Below are 23248 nucleotides of genomic sequence, written 5' to 3'. Positions count from 1 at the left end.
ATCAAAACTATTAAAAAATTAATAACAACCGCAGAATGTTCCAAGAAGCAAGTCATATTTTGAATACTGAATACTTTTCTGTGTATTTCCTTCTGGACCATTGAACAAAAGTAATCTGTAAGTGTCAAAAGAAAGAGAATGTTGTTTCCAACATATAATAGACATTTAGGCCTATGGTAATTGCATCTTACAGTTTATGTATAGATTTATTTTGTTATTATTGACTAAACAATACAATATAACAACTAGTTACATAAAATTTACATTGTGTTAAGTATTACAAGTATCTAGAAATGGTTTAAAAGTATACAGAAAGACATGTTTAGATTATATATAAATACTATGGCATTTGATATAAGGAACTTGAGCATTCATTGATGAATCCCAAAACCATCTCTCATAGATACTGAGGAACAATTGTAATTTAAAAGATATTGTAATCGTGAGAACCTAGGGGTAATACTTTTGCCTAAATTGATGTAAAATTTAATAATTTAACCAAAAACCATTTCTCTTTAGTCATGAATCATGGTGGTCTTTCTTTCAATTTAGAAGGAAGTTCCTGAAGAAAGGCGTTAACTTCGATACCAGTTTAACAAGGAAGATTCTTATTGCTTCTCTGCTCAGGTGACCTAAACTGTCCCAAATAATTGGACAATTAAAATGAAATAAATAGGGCTGAACACAAATCATCCAGAGCTGGAGAACCAGACTTGTGGACAAGAAAGTTCGTGTCCGGAACAAAGGAGTTTCCCGCCAAAATGCAGGGAACTGCAGCCAGCTCCCGCCAAAGACTTCAAAGAATATTTGAAAAGAATGAAGTATTATGTTGACTTAATTGTAAACTCTCTCTCTCATTTGTTAGATGCTAAGGCAGTCGGATAATTCAATAACTGGTTCAATAGTTGCAGAAATAGAATTTAAGCAATATATGTCACTTTCATATAGATTTTTGTTAATAAATTCATTGCTGTAATCTAACAACAACAGCCCAGTTTTATGGTTTAACTCTATTGTCATTCACACGCATAACCTCTTATAAAATCAGGAAGTTAACTACACAACAGAGAAAGCATTTTGTGTGTTCTGCAGTTCACAAAGTCAAAATCACTTACTATTGTGTGACACAAGTAATCTACAGGAGATATAGAAGTAAAGTTATACTTATAAATAAAATTAACTTACAATTCGACATTTAAAACCTTACCTGGAGGAGGTTGCGGCCAAGTATATAAAGACCAATCTCTCATAATGTAAGTGAACCTTATAGACACGGTTATTGGAGCTAAATCTGTTAATTGCGTACCCTAAATATTTAATTATACATTTAAATTAAATATTAGCCAATATTAATTTACGTATTAAAATAATATAATTACCAATTTGGATCTGTAAATGTTCAGAAGTCCCGATAAATGATTATATTGAGGGAGAGTATGATGCAAGCGAACCATTTCAAAGTTCATTCTAAATCCTCCGCCTTCACATATTCCGGTGTAGAATTTTTCGTGTGGTTGAAGAAGTTGAACAAATATTGGGAGAGAGCTAAATAAAGATATAATGTAAAAACATTTTTATTATTATATTATCAGGTTGATTCAAAAGTTCCCGAACACAGACACAAGATACAAAACTTTATTGATATTAAAACACAAGAATGGCCCTTCTTTGAAATAAATGCGATTGTTAGCGATGGTCTTGACCCATCTTTTTGCAAATTGGTGGATTCCTTGGCATTACTACTTGGCTGATTTTGATGTCAAGATTAAGGAATGTCCTCACAGAAAATGTGCCAATGATTGAAGAGGTGAAAATCTGATGGAGTGAGGTCAGGGTTGTATGCTGGATAAGGCAAAGCTTTGATCCTTTTCAGTTCCTCTAAGTTTTCTTGGACCACTCTGGAATGGTGTGCCAGAGCATTATTGTGCTACAGCAGTGTATGCTTTCGATTAAGCAATGTTGGATAGTGAGTCTGCAAGACTTCAAACACTCTTTCCAGTTGCTCAGCATAGAGGTTGCCGTCCACTAGAAACCAGTTTCCGATGTACCGGACTGTCCAAATTCCACCAATATTTGTCTACGAGGCTGATGTTCCCAGAATTGAAGCAGCCGAACCAGTCAGCTAAAGTTGTCTTGTTCATAAGGCCTGGGCCTTCAATTTTTCAAATTTTCTCTGCTGCTACCCTTGCACTGAACACTTGTCTCAGTAATGATGCAAAATGTCTCGAGTAAAAGTACATGCTTTGATGATGATGCAAATACCAGCTCGTTTGCATTCACAGCAGTTTTGCCAGTGCTAGAGATCTTTTTCACAAAAGTGTTGTCAGTGTCTGGGAACCTTTGAATCACCCTGATAATACAGTGTGCATAGTAAAGCCTTTATACATCTATGTAACAGATGAATGTAGATAGCTGCAGTTATGAATGTTATAGTAAAGAGACCACCTGCTACAAGATGAGATTGTTTGCAGCACCTATAGTGGTAAAATTCAGAAATTATTGCATCCATCTTGAAAAAGATGCACAATTCCGAAATAAAAGTCAACTATAAAGTTGTAGAGTGCAATCAATTTAACATGAAAGGACATTTTTTTCATACACGAAAGTGTGAAATGCTAATGCGCATGTCAAGCACAGACAATGAAATATGTATTTCTCATGTGTTCATGCAATCTCATTTATTTCTTATGTGTTTATTTATAAATGTATGTTTCATATTTTCCTATGTCTTCACGCTGCATTCATTATTGTGCCATATGTTGTGTGTCACTCACACATGTCAGTGTTTAAGGACTTAACTATGCACCCTGTATAAAAAATGTTTAAATACGGCAAGACTTTTTACTCACCAATTTGTGTTATTAATGGCTATACATATACTGCTCAACAAGAGTTTTGCTTTATCTTCATTTGTGATAGCTTCGTTGTTTTTAGATGGATGTATAATTATGAAATCTCTTAAACCATACCTGAAACGATAATAAATATAATGAATATCTTATTTAGATATTAATGACTTATGTTTTTACTTTCGTAAAGCTCATAAATCTATACATTTTGCTAATCCGAGATACCTGGATTCAAATTTAGATCTCGAATACCTCATTTGACCTGCAACGAATGTCCGCAAAATGTTTGAGGCATCCTCCAATATTTTGTGGGCATTCTGCCGCAGATACATTAGACTCCGTCCCTCGCTCTATTCGGTTGCTTCCATTGTGGGCCTGATGGACATAGAATAAATGGCCCCCCTTCAATCATAGAGTTAAAAATTAAAAAATTTTCTATACATTTTAGAAAATTAATAAATTAGTTTGCTTATTTATCTATAACAAGGAAAACAGCTTGTGTTTCGGAAATAATTTTTACTCATACTATTTCACACACATAAACAGGGCAAATTGCATAATAAAGCAGCTTTAATACAGCCAAATAAACAAGCCAATGACAGTTCACTTCATTTGAAAAGGACTACATCATTGGTTTGCTTATTAAAACTACTTTACTAAATAAAGTGCCATATGTCTACCAAGAAAAATGCTTATTTGAAAGTAAACTTAATGGCATTTCTTATTGAGTCGGAGAATTAGTTTAGATATTATAACTCAAACAAATGAATACATTATTATAGTTCTGACCTATTTTTACTTTTAAAATTGTTTATAAATCATAAAAAATAGCTGTGAAATCTTTACATATTGAAATATTAGAAGTGCTTAAATTTATTATTTCCTTCTAAATTTTCACAATTTAACAATGTGTTGAAATACAGTAGAAGTCTGTTAATCTGGCACCCTCCGAAAAGTAGGAGATAATTTGGAACTGCCCAATAATAACCTTGCATGGTAAACTTCTGTAAATTGGAATTTGTTTGGATGTGCAATGCGCTATAGATCCTGGGTGAAAATACGGTATGTGTCTGGAAAATAAATAAATATATGCACGCGAATGATTGTAAATGTTGATTTTGTTCAATAATGTGTTCGTTAATTAATAATTTTTCATGTTTTTCAATCAGTGTTAACATAATATAGTCATGAACTGTATCATGTTCAGGCTACTACCCTTGTTTCATAGGCTAGATCAGTGGTTCCCAACCTTTTCTAGGATGTGGAACACTTTTGTGAGCAATTTTCTTTAGAGGAACGCTTACTTAAGTTAATATGAAATACATAAGCTTGTCATCAGTTATTTTATTAGAATTGAGCAGTTATAATTCAAAATCTCTACTCATATTATTAACGCCAATTCTAAGACAGGAAAAAATATACCTAAATAACTTTAATGGGAAACTTGTGCTTGATGTTTCTTACATATTTCATTCAGTTTTTATCATTGCCTTTATCTTATTCGAAACAGTAGTACACTCCATAAGTATGAGTCGTACATATATATTTAAGTTTATGAAAATTTTATGATTTTAATTTTTTGATATTCGGCAGCTTGAATACGATTGTACACTTTCCGATTTGCGACTAAATCTGCGGAACACCGGTTGGGAACCACTGGGCTAGATCAACAAACTGTAACTGCAGTTTGAACATCCTTGGCTTGATTTATATACTGAAATTTCTGATTATACAAATGAAATTAGGCCTATAAACTGCCAAATTATATTTTGGGTTATAATTTTTGCTACCGGATCCGAGTCTATTATTCCGGAATTTCCTACATTCAATTTTTGATGTATTCTGATTAATTTCTTAAAAATAAAATTATTATGTGGAGGGAAAAGCCATGTTCCTTTGACTTACTTGCAACTATACCTTACAAGAAATGCATAATTAAGGCTAAATATTTCAAATATACTTAGTTTGCTATTTAATTAAATTAAACCTAGTAAATTTTTAAGTTTTTAAATACACAAATTACAACTTTTGATTGATTCTTTCCTAAAACTGAACTCTGATAGCAAGTGAAAGAAAGATTGCAAACAAACCAAAGCTACTTTTATGATATCTAAATTAAGTAGATTGTTGGTATCCAAAATTGTTCTTATTCCTTCAGAGATCCAGGAAAATAAAAATAAATTTCAATTGTAAATGCTACCTCACAAAACTGCATGTAGAAGTAGATTAAAGCCAAACGACTGCCAAATTACATCGGACTAATTTGACAATCATTTGGCCTTAACGTAAATACTGAGCTTACGGATGTTTATATCTGAAGTAGATTGGATTGATGGGATAAGGCAAAGCAACACTTTCTACGCGAAAGTGGTTGCTGTTTAGGTATTACACACGTGAAGAAAAAGGCTGGCCGTGTGAATTTTCTGGATTTTCTTCACATGCTTTAACAAAGTTTATTTATACTTATTACAGTAATTTCAACAAACGTTATGATAGATAAGCAATAATTATAAAAAGTTAATTTAAATAAAACTTACCATCGAACTAAACAATGTGCTCGAGGGGGGAAATCATTTTCCCAAGACATAACGTCGGTCATTGCACAAGGAAGTAATTCTGAAATGATACGCCGATCTTGACAAATGTATTGAAACTTTCATAAATTTTAGAAGCCATTATAAAAATTTGTTGAAAAAATACTCTAAATTATGAATGTAAGATAAATTAATGTAGAAAATAATATTGGGTTATGCATGAAAAAGTAGCTGCAGTCTACAGCTTATGACAGCACGGAATAATACAGAAGCCAGCCGTGGTATCGTCATCACGGATGATATTGAAAATGCTTGTCTGTCACATCTATACAAGCTGCACACATTGAATGATGTTTAGGAATATCCAGCATAACGTGATGACATCAATATAGTGGTGATTGTGTGTGTGGATTTCACAATGTGGACACCAATGTTCATTCAACACAACATTCCACTCAACTGATGCAGTTCACTTGCTCTATGCAATAAACTAACAGCAGAGAGCCAAACTAGACCAGAGCTAAATTTTAATGTGCCAATTTATACTTAAGTCTAAAAATATTTTCAAGGGTTACTGAAAAAAAGGAAGGAACTCAGATTTATGGAAATCTAATTAAAAGTCAAATTTGAAGTTTAAATAAATAATTTATTTATCAAAAAGTGTTTTCTATTAGCCTTTATTCATATACAGAATACTTTATTACACTTATAATGCTTATTAACATTAACCTTTAAAACATTTGTATTAAAATAATATCACTCTCATACTATTTTTATATATATGCAACGATTCAGAAACTAAATCACTATGTCAGACTTTATGTCACGTATATGTCTAATTCAGACTATCAAATGGTAAATTGTAAGAAGCTGTTAAGATCTTTGCAATTAATTAGAAATTTGACACCGGAGCGGTGGAAAAGGAGCGTGTCATGTAGATGTAAAAACTGGATTGTTCCTGGAATTGTGTAAGAAGCACATTGTGACGTCGGAAGTGTATATGTAAATATCTAAATTTTAAACGAGCAGTTATTTATTGTGACATCACCACAATGCTGGGCCGCAATTTTTAATCATATTCTTAATTTATTTAATTTAAAATATATGTTCTCTATCTCAAATGACTAGTGTCTTGCCCCTGTCCATCATACTTTTCTTGTTAATAACAGAGTCGTGCTGGTTATCTATGTAACTCTATTCAGGGGAAGATTTTTGAATTGAATTCATGCAACTTCTGGTGTAAACCAGAAGTTTGTATATAGTTAATTGGGGCCTCCTGCCCCTAATCTTTCCATATCTAGTCTTGAATTTCATCTATCTAATGCCATTCTCGAGATTAAGGAAGGACGAACAGACGGATGACAGTAAAATTTATAGGTCTAACATTTTTTCAAATTGCAGCCCAAAAACTGAAGTGTTCCTGCTTGAAGAGGGGATGTTCTAATCCCGAAATGTATAGTGAATAAAATTTCTTTTACCAACTGAACTCTGTCTCCTGATAAAACAGACTTGATTATAAGACATATTCAGTGTTACTGTTTGATAGTCCGAATTGGAATACCAGTAGATTTCTTGCATTTGTATTCTATTTTTATAATTATTATATTAATAAATTCAACAAATTTATGTACAGAATTTAAGAATAATGTTTACAAATCACATAAAATTATATTAATATAAATAAACTTTTCAAAATCCGAACATCTATTTAACTAATTCTTTACTAACCGTTAGATTCATCACTTCCGGCGACTTCATCTGAACTATGTTTTTCCTGTTTGATATAATGATGTATCACATCAAATGATACATTAGCAAATAATAATGACTCTCTTTCTTCTTCCCATTGTGAAGTAATTAATTCATTCTGTAATTCATTAAAATAAAACAAATTAAGATGTAATAATTTAAATTAGTTTATCAAATGCTATTAATTAATACAGATATCCCTTGATTAACGCGATTAATTAATCCCTCGATGCTACCATGTACATCAAAATTGCATTAATCAAATACAGTGGTACCTTGGTACTACTGTACTAAGATCTGTTGAAAGTTAGTGAGTTGTTATTTATTGATTTTTAGCAATTTCTTCCTAAAATTTCTTTTTGTCAACAGCTTTTGGGTGGCCCCTATATTTTGCATCCATTAGTTCAAAACCACATCTGACATGTCTGATATTTAGGAACATCTTCCCCATATACTACAAGAATTTTTTACTGTTTGTACAGCGTTATGTTGTTTACGAAACTTGAAAAGCATATGTAATATGCCCGATATGCATTTTGTCTGCCGACGTTTCAATTTGATTTTACACAAACAAAATGTAAAATAAAGTTTTAAAAATATCTTCTAAGCAAAGAATAAAATATCGCATCAGCAGTAATGTGTTAAATTTCACAACTATCGTAATTAAACTGCATATCTGTACCGGAAATCTTCCTTGGCATGAAATAGTAAATTCACCAACACCTTATTTGCCAAGAAAAGCATATTTGTGTTAAGATGGCTGTTAAAGCCACATTAATTAAAACTTCTGCTGTGTATATAAAGGGATTACTGTGGTTAATTTCGCACATTAATCAAATCCCACGTTAAGCAAGGGATACATGTATCTAGTTAAAAAATGTTTTGTTTTCGTGTCATGCTATAATTTTGAAAGAATTGTCTCTTAATATTCTATGTACTTAATACTAACTACTAAGATACATAGTATAACATACATAAGTATTATGTATCTTAGTACTTAGTACTGATGTATCTATGTATCTTAGTCACTAGCATGGAACAAAACTACTATGCTAGTGCTATTAACTAAGCGATATTCATTTAATCTCTGATTGAGTCATTAAATTGCTATGATGATAAAGTATAGACTTTCAGAAAATCACAAAATACAATGGTACCTCGACTTATGAGTTTAATTCGTTCTGTGACGAAACTCGTTACTCGTACATCAGATCAGTTTTTCCCATTGAAATGAATTGATATGCCATTAATCCATTCTGAACCCCCGAAACACCGCAATTTTTTTGTTACATGCTTTTAAACAAGAAAAATGTACTTATAAATAACAAATATTGTATAAAAACACAACAGAATGTACTGCAATAAACTAGTTTAGCAGATGTTGTGGCATTTGTTGAATAGATAAAGAAGGAAAAGATGGAAAATTTGAGAAATGAGAGATGGTGGTGCACACAACACAGAAGTGAACTAATGACTATGACACTCGATCACATGTTTTTCTATAGCCTGTCAGACAAAAATGATAAAATTATGGCAGTTTTCCATTTTTTTTTTTCTTAATCTATTGTTTGCTGTGCCAACTAGCAGTGGGGCATCTGAAGTGGGCTCATAACCAAAATTTTAGCTCTTAACTCATAGCAAAAAAAAAAAAAAAAATCGGCCGAGAGATGGCTCGTAAGTCACGGTACCACTGTAATAATAATAATAATAATAATAATAATAATAATAATTTCTAAAAAGGGCAATGTATAAAAATGTCTTTGTTTTGTCATTTCTTCACACTTTAAAATTTATTTCTCGTATAAAATAAATTTTATAATTATTTAATGAGATCAGTTGAAATAGCTGTATGTACCACATTTAATGTCAAAATATATCATAAATAAAACAAAATCCTTTCTATCGACATTAACTTTAATTGTAGCAAAATTCTCAAGATTTGTAAACTTCATAAGTCTTTTTGACAGATTACAAAGTGTACAAATCTTGAGAGTTTTGCCACAATTAAAGTTAATTACTGTCAATAGACAAGGTTTTGTTTCATTTATATTTGAAATAGTTAAATAAGATTAATATTCTAAAATATAGAACTTGTAAAATAAATTCTTTAATGGAGCGGAAAGAATATAAGAAAAAACAGATCAAACACACATTGTAAAATTAGAAATTATTAATGAAAGACATTATATCTGTCTTACAAAAATTGAATAAAAAATCCCAGATACGTACCTAATGATAAGTACAGGGATAGAGGATCAATTGTGCATAACCAAGGAGTGACAGTTTCCTTCACTTGAGGATTTCCAACAACTATCACCAAATCCAAGCTTTCAACCTCACAACCTCAAAGTTACACAGGTTAAACAATTTAGTGCTAACTTCGGGTATTCAAAACACCTGAAATTCACACTAAATTGAATATGGTGCTAAACTTAAGTACCTCAAATAATAAGAATTATATACAGGGTGTCCAAAAAGTCTCCATACAGTGACACAAATTAAGGCAACCAGTGGCTGAATAAATAAACCATCGAACACTGGTAGTTAGTCATTGGTTTGTGCCTAACCAATGGGCTGGCCACCGTGCAATGTTTTGGGTGTCTAACACCTAAACAGAATTCAGTTTCCACATAAGAAGTCCTGCCAGAAGTGACCCTGTTGGCAGATCATCCACGTGTTCTGTTGACTTATTCCGTCAATCCACTGACACAAATCTTAATGCTGACATTTCAATGTTTTGTGAATAAAGTTACATTTCATCTTTGTATGTATGGAAACTTTTGGGATACCATGTATATACAGTGGACCTTCGTTATAGCGCTGCTCACTATACCGCGCACTCGGTTATAGCATGGGCGATGTTTGCGACGTGATAAGCTCAAACATGTTTATACAGATCCATGTGCCGTTAGTGAGTAGCGCATTTCATTGTTACTGCGTATTGAGTAATTGTATATGTATTGAGTTCCTGCATGTATTTTGAATAGTGTTTAATTATTGTATGCATGATGAGTAAAAGAAAAGCTTGACATTATTGCTAAAGTAAAGAGGTGAACCTGCATTACACTGCACTGCTCGGTATAACGCGGGTGTTGTTTCTGCCCGACACGTGCATTATATCGGGGTCCACTGTATAGTAACAAAATCTATGTACTGTACAAATATGTGATTGAGAGGTTGAAAGCCCAGGTTTGGCAATAACAATGTTGATTACAACATAAAATCATGCATTTTAGTAATTTACACATTCTGAAAGGTTCCTTTCAATAACAAAAGGGCCATTTGCAAGTATTCATTGGGATGCTTTACGAAAGAATTGCTAATTAAGAGTACACTCTATCAAATTATAATATAATATATTTGTGCTTGAACCTGTTTCTGATATTCTTTTTGATTCATCAAAGCATTTCTTTTACGATAATCTAATTTATATTTACCTTTTTTAAAGGTGGCTGTACAGTTGCTGATGAAACCAACTTCCATTCGTGAATGATCTCTTCTATACGGGCAATAAACCTGAATACATAAGATATATATTTTAAAAATCATTTATTGATTTAGAATAAAAAAAAACTTTTTTTTTTAAGTTTAAAAAAGTCTAAATTAATTACTTTCATAAAATGTAATTAGTAAACACTTTGCTCTTTTATTATTAAAAGAAGTACAGATAATTTAGGAGGTAGAGAACTATGGTATTCGGTACTCTTATGGTCTTTTGTGGCATCTCGCGTGGTCTTATTGGGCTGCCATTTTGAAATTGCAGACATATACATTTCCATTGTCATCCGCCTGGCTGTCTGTCCTTCGTTAATCTTGAAAACAATTAGATAGACAAAAATCGAGACCAGATACGGAGAGTTTAGGAGCCAGAGGCCCTGTTTAACTATGTACGAACTTCTGGTCTAGACTGGAAGTTCGTACATCATCTTTTAAATTAAAAATTGCAGCCCAGCATTGTGACAATGTCTCAATGAATAATTGCTTGTTAAATATAAAATAGTCTAAGAAGAAGAAACACAAGATTAAAAAATTAAAGTGACTTCATCTATTGTCGTCCTTCATACCTTCGAGACCAAATAATAGTCAGAGTCTCTTAATACTTTTTTGCACATCAAGGCATATGAGAGTCTCAAAGGTAAAGTAGACTCTTCCAAACTCTCAATAGACAAATCGGGTCTCAAGGGTGTGGAAAAGAACAATAAGTTAAAGACAATTTTACATTTTAATTTAGTATTTTGTCTACACGTGCAATAGTAAAGACTGTCATCTTGGTAATTTTATTTATATCTGTGATTAAATAGCCTAAGTTTAATTTTGCTGCTTTGAGTTACGGAAGTATGTTTTCTGTTCTTTCTAATAAAGACATTTACCTAAATAAAGCATATGGTTTTATGTGGACTCACATTGAATTTACACACTAATTTAATATTGTTTACAGGTATAGCAAAGAAATTGATTGAATATACTTTCTTTGATGTATTTAATGTACAAAAAAGTAATTAAAACTAAGTAACATATAAATTAACACTGAAGCCATGCTGCCCATGTATCTAATTCTGTTCGGGAGAAAATTTTCAAATTGAAATAACCGGATTTCTGGCCAAAACGGAAGTTAATTGGGGCCTCCTGCCCGAGAATCCATATCTGGTCTTGACTTTTATCTATCTAACACCATTCTCGAGATTACAGGAGGACAGGCAGGCAGAAGGATGGACAGTGAGAATTTATACCTCTACGATTTTTTCAAATTGCAGCCCAAAAAATAGGGATGTTTTATCCTACATGGGTGGAAAACATGTTAAAGATGACAAACTAGCATTCGATTTTATAAAATTACCTTTCCCATTCGGATGCTGTTGTAAAATCTGTGATTTCAAACACATCTTGTTCCTGTAAAATATGTAAATTATTAAATGAATACATTAAAATGAAACTGCCAAAAATGAACACAGTAATACTTTAACTATTTTATTTGCACATAATCATGTAATTTGTACATAACAACATATTTAAATAGAAAAAAAAAATGACAATTTTAGGCAAACATCCAATTATCCAGATAGCTCGAAGACTCAAATAATTGGAGTTTTGCAATATTTTATAGTATTTAAATTTTTTGTATCACAATTAACAACAATCTAAACTTCCATTCTATAAATGCTACTGTTTTCAACTCCAAAATGCACGTATTAGAAAATCCAGCGACGAGTTGCTTAACTTTCCTGGCAACATTTGGGGGTGTCATTTGTTATGATATTTTACCCTCAAAATCAAGCAAAAAGCTTAATTTTGAGGGTAGGGAGGGGTTTTATAACAAATTGTAAATGCTAATAACAAGTAAAGTCCAACCCTACTGTATACACGACCCCCATTATCTCCCCACCCCCTTGACCTTTAACCACCAAAATTTATTAGCATCGATCCCCCTAATAAACAAACCTCCTGCATTGTTTCAGAAATTTTCGACACAAGAGCACAGGAGTTACTAAACTTCAAAAACAGCGAACAAAATTGTGCCCTCCACACAAACATCCATACATACAGAAAAAACCCCCAAATTTTTTTGTATTTCTCGACATTACAAGGTGTCCCAAGCCCAAAAGTGTAAAAATCTCAGGGGTCATTTTTTGAACTATCGCCATACTTTCCCTGTGTCTCTGTTATATATAACAGCCAGGAAAACAATAAGTAGATCAAGCTGATGTGTGCTTATATTATATTACAAGAATGAGATTTGTATTATTTGGGCTCTGTCAGGTTAGACATAAGCGGTAATTCACTATGATTATAGATCAGGGCTGTGCCGATAGATGAGGTAAAGAGGTAACAGCCTCAAGCACCAAACTGGAAGGGTTACTCTAAAATTGCATGTTCCAATTAATCTAATTCCTAAGTCACACCTGTCGTACTCTGCATACAATGCAATGACAACAGCTATGATATGCCTATGATATATCTGAAGAATACAGCAGAAAGTACATTGTTTTCCTTACATACATGCCATTTTCCTCACTATCACTTGCTGTACAATATCATTAAAAGCATAACATTATTATATTAAACTATATCATTCTCCCAGGTCCATGAAAATGTATTGCTAAGATGAGCAGGCAACCTTTATAAACAGCGGGCCAAATAAAATGTTAAGATGCATAGATGGAGAGCCAAATTTTTATGATTTATAGCTAGCCTAATCAACAAGTTGGCTGAAAAAATATGGTGAAAATGGTCAAAAAGAAGGGAGTATTGGGCAGCACAAAGAATTTGTGTAAAATAAAAAGTTACAATAAACCTAATTATATGATTACTAGTTATGAAACGAATACTTGGTTACTATTCGGCCAAATACCGAATACCTAAAAACAAAAGAAGTAACAAAAACACAGTAAATTAATCATTTTGGTAACTTTTATTAATGTTGAACATACATTTCAAGTTTGAGAAAGCACAACTTTTTGCTTATTTATCTAAAAGATCAAAGGAAAAGTAATATAACTAAGTTATTTTTTTAAGAGATCGAAAAAATGTAAAAAAATCAAACGAAAACTACCTATTTATTATGTAGTTTAGTCATCTAAATACTCGTATATAAAAGAATAAATCCTGATAGGATAATTAATGTAGAGCCAAAACTACTGGTGCTAGAAACTTAAAAAATTTGAGGGTGTTCCTTTTGTAAAGTTTAGGTGTGCTAAAAAAAGATTTTACGAAATTCAACCCTAAGGGGATGAAAAAGGGTATAAGTCACAGTTATGATTTCACAGATTTGAGAGCTCGGTAGCCCGAATGGCCCCAGGCTTTCGCCCGTGCACGCTAAGCGACTTTCATTACAAGCATTTAGCTTTCCGAAGTCGACGAGAACAATTATTTGGCATTGATGGCCGCGAATTTCGTGAAAATAAGCTGCCTTAGTTAATGCAAAACATTGTCACATTAAAGCTACGACTGTTTGGAATTAGTGCAATGAATACTAATTGAATAGTTTATTCCATATTTCAGTTGCCGAATGGAGTGATATTTTAGTAATCGTGTTTTTACCTTTCCTTTTCAAAATATCATCATTAGTTCTTCCCTATACCTTGTTTCTTGAGAAGAACGTAGCAGGAACAGACAATTAACAAACAGTATTATCTGTTAAAACAGCTACAATGAGATGGAAGTGACCACCCTATTTGCTTTTTGTGTTGGTCTCAATTAGCCCATGGCACTCGTGGCTGACAGGGTGGCCAATTTGTTTCGTTCATTTTTATCACGTGATTCTCCAGACTGAATATATAGAATTTTTCTTACCGAGCAACTGTTGACACTGTGTACTGGCTATTTATATTTTTTATGCTATTTACCAGTGCACACCATCTGAAAAATAACACCGATTGTTACTGACTTTTAACACTACTAAAATGTCTTTTAACTTTTGATTGATGAAACAAGAATATACATAATTATATTTAAAAAACACGGACCAAATTACAGTAATAATTAAACGATTGGAGCAGGATTAAGTATTGAAATAGGACTTGGTTAACTAATTATACAAATAACATATAATTTGGATAGGTGGGCAGTTATGTTGCAAAGAATATATGACAATTATATTCAATTGAATCCATTTTTATTAAAAATTTAAAATAATTTTCATTTGAGGATTAAATACAAATGAATATGTATTACTGGAACTCAAGCACACTACTATAATACAAATAATCATTTACTTAAAACAATATAAAGTATTGTTTTTATTTAGATGCTTCGAAAGTATTTTGTTATACCGAGTAATTGTAATTAGAACACTCCTACTCAATGCTGTTCAGAGAGAGAGAGATTTAGCAGTCCTGTAATTACTATACAAGACAATTACTTAACATAAAAAAAATTAATACCAAAAACTGAAAACAAAATACACTTTATTTGTACAAGATATGCTATATCTTAAAGGAATACTGTTCAATGTGATCTGAATTCTGAAAGCGTGTTCAATGGCTGACCATAATTGATCATCCGTGATATTTCTCACATGCAGTGTAACGTTGTCTTTAAGGCTGTCCAATTTGCAACGTGTCCTCAATAAATCATACTTTTTAAGCATCGCACAAATAAAACTGCTCTTTTTTGTTACTTGCAGTGCCAAAAGTGCCATAGTGACGAGTTTTGGTACTACTTTTTTTTAAAAAGAAATATCTTCTGTAGATCTCGAAATGTCACCATGCTGATTTGGTTGCATTTAGACTGCTAAATATCTCTCTGGACAGCAGTGAATGAAAGTTAGGGTTTCTCATTTCGCAGTCTTTTGCTTGTCCCAGGATTCCGGGATAAAAGTGAGCTGTTTCCCGGAATGCCGGGAAATCCAGGGATAGAATTAATCATTTTTAAGATATACAAAATATCATTAAATCAAATGATATAAATATTTTTCACTTTTTAAAGTAATTTAATACATTCTATAACCTCCAAAATCATATTAATAATGCAGTGTAAGATATACATTAAAAATTACCTTTGAATTACGTAGAAGTTTTCGCAAATAGAAAAAGTCTATTAAAGTTTGCTGGAAACTGCATGCAACAACAAAGACAACAAAAAAACAAAAATGCTTTGAATTGAGTTGAAAACTTAAAAAAAGGAAAGAACTTAGATCAAACTTCTAACTTAAAAGGTAATTTTTGTTTTTTAAATAAAACATAATACAAAATATTATTGTAAATTTTTATAATAAGATTTTAAAAAGCAAAGATGGTTGATACTCCGATCAGTAATCCGATTCTTATTTTAGTAATGAAAAGTCCTGCTACCGAGAATGTTTTTTCCGATTCAATTGATGTAAGTGGAATCGTGTTTAATGCATTTAAGAGAAGACAGATGTTATGTTTTTTTTTTTTTACCCGTAGCCTGGAAGATTTCCAGTTCGTTTTCGAGATTGTAGTACTTCTTTTGCTCTCTAGTATTCTTTATTTGTCTGCCTCGGCTGCTTTAACACGTTGACTGCCATCTACGAGATGACTCGTAGTTACCGTTTCTGCCTAGGACGCCACCTACGAAGTTATATCGTAGTTTGTTTCCTTGCCATATTTGTGCAGCTACGATGTAATTCGTAGTATATCAGTGTAAATATGAATAGATAGCTTCAGGGGCAAGAACAAAAAATCAAGTTTGGCTTATATGAACAGAACATTTATTAATAAATGAACAGAAAATATAATCATAAAAAGTTTATTCAAAATCAAAAGCAAAACGATATTTTTATTGTTTGTGATAATTTTTAAAACAATCTTCTACGCAAAGGGCTGGCTTCTCTGGACAGATTGGACAGAAATAACGCGTTTCTCGGCGTTTCTTAGCTTTGGTACAAATTCGACATGGCTTTGTCGGATGTTGTTTTTTCTGAGTAGGTGGGATACTCTGTAAATAGTGAAGCTCTTGCAATTTAATTTTTTTTGAAACTGGTTGAATCTCTTCTCCAATCAACGCTTTGACGAATGCTTCTCTAAACTTTATAAGTTTTATTTTAGAAGAAGTTGCTTTTTGAAAGAGTTTGTGCGCATTATGTATATATATCTCTATAATATGTAATGCAACCTTTTTGGGCCATCTAATAGTCTTTCTTAGAGCTGTGTAGTACGATAGCATTTGATCTGATCGGTCAATGCCAGACATTCCATGATTATAATCTCGAATTATATTCGGTTTCATCGAACATTTTCCATTGCGATTGAACACCTCTACCATTTCAACAACATGCATGTTTGAAATGGTAAGGACTTCTCGTTTGTCTTTCCATTTACATACAGTAACAGGACCATTTCGCTGCCAAATAAACTCCCCCTTTTTCAGTTTTCGATTTACCACATCTCTGGGATTCCCCTTTCTGTTATTTCGCAGAGTTCCACACACAAAGTTTTTTGTGTAGTCAGTAATTTCGTAAGAGCAACAGAATTATAAAAATTATCCATGTATACGGTATATCCCTTATCAAGATAGTCTTCAAGTAAGTGTAAGACAACATCAGTAGTGTGGCCTAAATTACTGTCAATTCCTTCAGATTTTCCGCTGTAAATTGATATTTTCATAACAATACCATCGGATTCACATAGTTCATACAGTTTGACACCGTATTTGTGTTTTTTATTTTTTATGTACTGGCAAAAATGCAATCTTCCACGCCACAACATCATTGATTCATCGATACACATATTTTTATCAGGCACATAGTTTTGGTGCATAATATTATTGAAATGGTTTAGTATAGGTCTTACCTTATATAATCTGTCAGAAGATGGTATTGAGCTATCAACTAAATGAAAATAACACAGTAACAATTGGAATTTATTTCGACTCATATGTGATCGCCAAAACATTATATTATACAATTCGTTTGTGCTCCAGTAATGTTCTATTGAAGGAAAAGAACAAGGACCCATTTGTAATACAAGTCCAATAAAAACTTTCATTTCCGCAGTGCTGACGTCTTTCCACTGTGATACCCTTTTAGATTTTTTTATTTCTTTATGTTTTGCAATTTCTTGTGCAGCATACAAATTCGTTTGTTCGACCAGTAATGCAAGAAATTCTTCCGAAAAAAATAAGTCTACCAGCATTTGCACTGTAAGGTTTGTCGTATCTAATTTCAAACCAACATTTTCTTGGAAAATAAATAGTTCAGGATTTTGTTGAGTTTCTGTCCACAAATTATCGTTTGGATTTGATGTGGTTGCTTGAGACGCATCGTCATTGCCTTCAGGTTCGAGAACAGTCTCATCTTCAGGTTCGGAGACACGTCATAATCACTGTCCTCACTTGAATCCTCAGATGGTACATTATCACTACTGTCGTTACCATCCTCACCAAAAATTTTGTCAGATTCTGAATCACTTAGATTAGTGTAGTAATCAAGTTGTTTTTTAGTCAGTGGTCTTTTCTTATCCATATTGGGATATTTATAATTTGACTAGCTGACCCGGCCACGCGTTGTTGTGGCTCAAAATGTATCTATTATTAATGTATAACACTTCCCCCGTGGGGAGAATTTCAAAAAATCCCTTCTTAGTGTACATTCTCTTGATGTACCCTATTAAAACGCAATCAAAAATGCATCTAAAATAGTATAATAAAAGCCAAGTTCTTCACAGTAAGCCTTAATCCCGTCATTTTTCCCGCTGGGGAATATCGAAAAATCCTTTTTTAGTGTATATTCTGTTGACGTAACCTATTAAAACGCAATTAAAAACGCAAAAAACCGCATGTAAATTAGTATAATAGAAGCTGAGTTCTTCACGGTAAGCCTTAATCCCGTCCATCTCCCCCCACTGGGGGGAATTTCGACATGTATATTATAAAAAAACGCGTGCGTATTCGAATGCAACGTTGTGTCAAAATTTCAAAGGAATCGGTAGGAACAAACGAACGTTATATTTTATTTATATAGATAGATAGAAAATGATCTGCTTCAGTCCATTCTCACAGAAAAGCATAATGCCTCACAGAAAAGCAAACTTAGGTCGTCGGAAGTTAGCGCCATCTGTTGGACATAAAAGCCTTAATCCATATATAAATATATTTTTGAAAGGGGGAAATGGTGTAGGGGTATGAAAAATAGATAGTAGCCGATTCTCAGACCTACTGAATATGCATATAAAATTTGGTAAAAATCGGTAAAGCCGTTTCGGAGGAGTACGGTAACTAACATTGTGACACGAGAATTTTATATATAAGATTATGAAAATAAATAAAAAATAACACTCTCAAAAAAGACGTAAATGTGATGTGCTCGCCTCTATATCCGATTTATTACTAATGAATTTAGACGCACATCTCCGATTGGCTGTAGCGAAGTGACAGGACGAATCGTGTCTGTGCACGAATTAACTCGTAGTTTGTCTTTAGCGAAGAGCTTTCTGTTACATAAGCCAACTACGAGATAATTCGTAATACCTTTATTTTAAGAAAAACACATTCTATATGCTTTTTGATTATTTCTATGTACTCTGATTAGAGTTTTTAATAATATAATATAATTAAATTAAGTTGGCGTTTTACAACAGAATCCTGAAAAGTCACGTGGCAGTCAACGTGTTAATAGAAACATCAAGCTTATAGCCTAATAATTCGGCAGTTCGTTTGTCTTTAATAATCAGGTTTATGAAGAAAAACCTCATACTTGTAGACTTTGTACTCGTTTGTATCCTGGCCCAATTTGTACAACCTGGTGTTACGCAGTTATTGAAGCTACTGGGCATGGTTAAAAATTAAGACAGAGTAAGCACAATTATTCCAGATATTACAAGTTTTGACAAGTAAAGAATTTTCAGAGTCCTGCCACAAATAAGATACGTATTGATTATTGACGATTTGTGACATGCCATAACGAGGAAAAATTAAAAAACTAATAGGTAGGTTTAAAATCAATAAATGCAAATGCATTCTGACAGTTTATGAGTTAGTTACACTTTCTATAGGAAAAATTTCCACAACCTTAACACAAAATAAAAAGAAAGTAAACTTTTAAGAAATTTGTGAGATTTCCCAGGATGAAAAGAATTTCCCGGATTAAAAAAACAACTGGGATCCAGTTTGAGAAACCCTAATAGGAATACAGTAGAGCATCGATTATCCGACCCCCAATTAACTGACTGTGTTCTAGTCGGCAAATTCAAATGTCTGCTAGTGATGTGGCGCTACAATATTTAGTTATGTCTTGGCTACTTTAATATTATTTTTGTTAAATTTTTGCATGTTTTAGCTGGCAGCACTGGCTTGACCATGAAAGGGAGGCTAGTATTTAAACTAGGCCTAATACACTATACTAATAATGTATTTTTTCATACTTTTCGGTTATCTGACCAACCCCAGTCCCCAATTAAGTCGGATAATCGATGCTCTACTGTACTTTAATTACTACCACCACCTGGTATTTAAAAACAGGCAAGTGATGTTCAAGATATTTAGAAGAAAATAATAATAATAATAATATAATTTTTAAAATCAAAATAATGTATGACTTTAATAATCAGCTCTTATCTAATTAGAATATTTCTATAATAGAATATAAACTTGCAATTGCATGATTTGGTTTAATGCAGTGATTACTAAACTTTTTCAAGACACTGCTCCCTTGGTTTATTCAACTTATTAATTAATATATCCAATATCCCCGAACCTGCTTTCCCTTGTGGTTTGGAAATATTCTTCTAGGGTATGACTTTGCAGATGTAAGCGAGTGAATTTGTCGAGCACTACGAGTGAGAATATATGGCGAGAAGTGATGATGTTCCTTGCTGTCATTAAGTACAGTGTGACTACAATGGCATGAGTGAACGGGAGAAAGTGACGTGAAGATGACAACGTCATGTTCGCGTTGAACTCGCGTTGTTCATTTTGCGTTGAACGCGCGAGAAGCATGAATTATTGCAGATGATGGAAGTAAAAATCAAAATGGTTCACTACGACACTTACTACTAACAAAGAATAACTTTTGTTACTAGGATTACTTCATAATGAGCACATAAAAAGAAAATGAAAATACGGTGTTCCTCCTCTCTCAAAACAGCAAAAGGATAAAGAACATTACTATAATTTGTTAATAAAACAGAATTTGTATGACTATGTATATCTAGTTTGAAGAAAGAAAGAAAAGAAAAAAAAAACAAAAAATACAAAAAGATTTTTGTGTATATATATATATATATATATTCAGTAGTGATATTCGAAATATTTAACAAGGGGTTCGCTAGCAGAAAATTTTTCCCTGACAATCACGGACAAATGAAATGGAAGTTTTGAATAGAAATAAATACAACACCTTTCCTTGCAACCGTATATCTAACAATCAGTGGCGTACTTGGAACGTAACGAGCCATGGGTGAAGAGCAGGTAACGATAATATTTTAGGGCTGTCGACCTTTTTTTTTTTTAGGCAGGGGTAATCTTTACCGCGAAATGGCGCTTCTGGAAATACACGTGTCATCATCATCTCTCGAGATACATTATACTTTTTCTTTCGCTGTCCATAGCCCAACACGTGTTCGACAGCCATCTTGTATTATCTCGCGCGCATGGCATTCTGGGATCTCTCTTATCACTGGATCTACTTTCAAGAACTCTCTTGAATCGATCGCGATTAAACCTCGATTGAAACGGTCGAGAGATATCGTACCAAGACATACTCCCTGACCTTGCTCACAATCTAGATTGAAATGCTCAGTACGAACGGGGTATAAGGCTTTAGTTTAGTAGTATTACAGAGTATAATACGCATATTTTAATATATTTTTTAAAAAAAACAAACCCACTGAGAAATGTTCCGTGTGTTTAACAAGGTTTGGGAAACTGAAAATTTTAACAACGGGTTCGGGCAAACCTGTGCGAACCCGCCGAATATCACCACTGTATATATTAGATGAAAGATATCAGAAAGCCATCTTCTACTCACAGTATTCAGTGAGAAGCAGCAACAAGATGCAATAAATATCAAACCCCCATCAGTTGTGTGAGTTTTCAGAACGTCGAATTTATAACATCCACTCCTCCTGAGACGCCAAATTGTGAGATCACGGTTGAGGGCTAAACCCTTTGGTCGTCGATACGTTAAGGCCCGCTCACAGGGGTCACCGGATGGTGGTTAGGAGGGCTATTATTCGAGTGGGGAGGAGTCGCGAGTAAGTTCGAACGTAGTAGGGTGAATGTCCTTACCTGATTAACTGAGAGGATTAACCGATAATGATAACAATAAAAGAATTTAATGAATAAAAATAGAACATGAAGACACATGCTTTGAAATACATAATATACAATCTACATAAATCTAGTCTATCTAACATACACCTCTAAATAAATTGAGTGAGAGTTTACAACAAGTTGAAAATACTACCGTGATTGTAGCTCTTGATTGTAGCTGTGACTTTGGTTTTCTTACTCTATGTTGAAGATAGCGAGCTGTATGATGAAGTGTCAAGCAGGACAAGGACTGTAGAGGATGTGAGTGAGGAGACTCTTGCTAATATGGCACCTTTGAAGTACTGGAGGATTGTCTGTCTTATGGCATGTTCAAATTTCTGCAGACTGCTGTCTCTGTGGCAATGTTGGATTTCTATTGACTATCCCAAACGGCAAAAAAATCACTCTTTTTTATCTTAATTTGTGACCAATAGCATTAAAGGAAAATGTTGGTAAATGGGATGTACAAGGGGGTAGATATCCAGATGGTTAGTTCAGTTTGGAGATAAGGTCATGTGAAAGGAAGTTAATTTCTCTTTTCAACACAAAAGTGACAGCTTTGTCTTCTCCTTTTTTTGTAAACATGAAAAAACTATATATATTTCTCATGCTAATTAAGTAATAAAATTCTGATTCTCACAAGATGTTTGCGAGAGGCAGAAATTCTCTTGCACCAGCGAGATTTATTGTTTTTTGCTCGTGCATGGTTTTCCTTTCCAAGAACTATATCACTCACTACTAGATTCACATCTGTACAGTCACACCCTTAGAAAAGTTTTTCTATGAACCTCACACTGTCCCCTTACTGTGCATTGTTCTCAACATTTGGAAACCATTAAATGCAATGTTTCTTCTTAGGTGTTTTAACAAAGGAAAGAGAAAGGTTGTCAGTGACCCAAATCCTCATCTACAGTCACCATTTGGAGAGGACTCTAGAGTTATCTCCCCCTGGGGTAACACCCACTTTGGGATTCACTAGTTTAATGGGATACAACAATACAACACGTGAGTAATCTGCCAAGGGGAGTGCCTCTTAGGACGACTTTCTATAGGAAAATGGTTCCACGTGAAGTTTCCCGGATTTTCTTCACGTGTAGAAAATCCGGGAAATTCCACGTGGCCAGCCAGTTGGTCGGGTGCGAATCCACGACCAGACTACCCGAGTTCGTTGGTCTTATCCACTTTTCCACTGCAATTGCAAGTTATTTATATTACAGATATTACAATATTCTTCGCAAAAAAAATTGTTTTTACGTTTTATATATAACTAAACTACACTTTAAGTCCGAATTTATAAATATTAATGCGTACGATTATCGATAATCGATGGTAATTACCTCTTCACTAGACATTTTCAAACTTTATACTTGTTTACTTGTGTACGTCGCCATTTGCTGTAAAAGAGCCCCC

At 33.2% G+C, this 23248-nt stretch overlaps 1 protein-coding gene across 1 annotated transcript in view; it reads right to left on the bottom strand.

Moving 5' to 3' along the window:
- Positions 1-23248, bottom strand: part of Rab3GAP1 (RAB3 GTPase activating protein subunit 1) — a 34342-nt gene extending 11094 nt beyond the window's left edge. Inside the window, exons 1-8 of the mRNA XM_067264768.1 lie at positions 23176-23248; positions 11970-12022; positions 10570-10648; positions 7112-7250; positions 5387-5465; positions 2850-2969; positions 1380-1545; positions 1208-1307 (exon numbers count right to left, since the gene is read on the bottom strand). Of these exons, the coding sequence (XP_067120869.1) occupies positions 1208-1307; positions 1380-1545; positions 2850-2969; positions 5387-5465; positions 7112-7250; positions 10570-10648; positions 11970-12022; positions 23176-23190 (751 nt within the window). The 5' untranslated portion in view covers positions 23191-23248. The remainder of the gene's footprint in view (positions 1-1207; positions 1308-1379; positions 1546-2849; positions 2970-5386; positions 5466-7111; positions 7251-10569; positions 10649-11969; positions 12023-23175) is intronic.

Source organism: Centruroides vittatus, unplaced genomic scaffold (assembly GCF_030686945.1).
Source record: "Centruroides vittatus isolate TY-2023 unplaced genomic scaffold, ASM3068694v2 contig_1916, whole genome shotgun sequence".
NCBI classification, from domain to species: domain Eukaryota; kingdom Metazoa; phylum Arthropoda; class Arachnida; order Scorpiones; family Buthidae; genus Centruroides; species Centruroides vittatus.
Note: the sequence above shows the minus strand (reverse complement) of the source record. Positions and strands in the feature narration are given on the sequence as shown.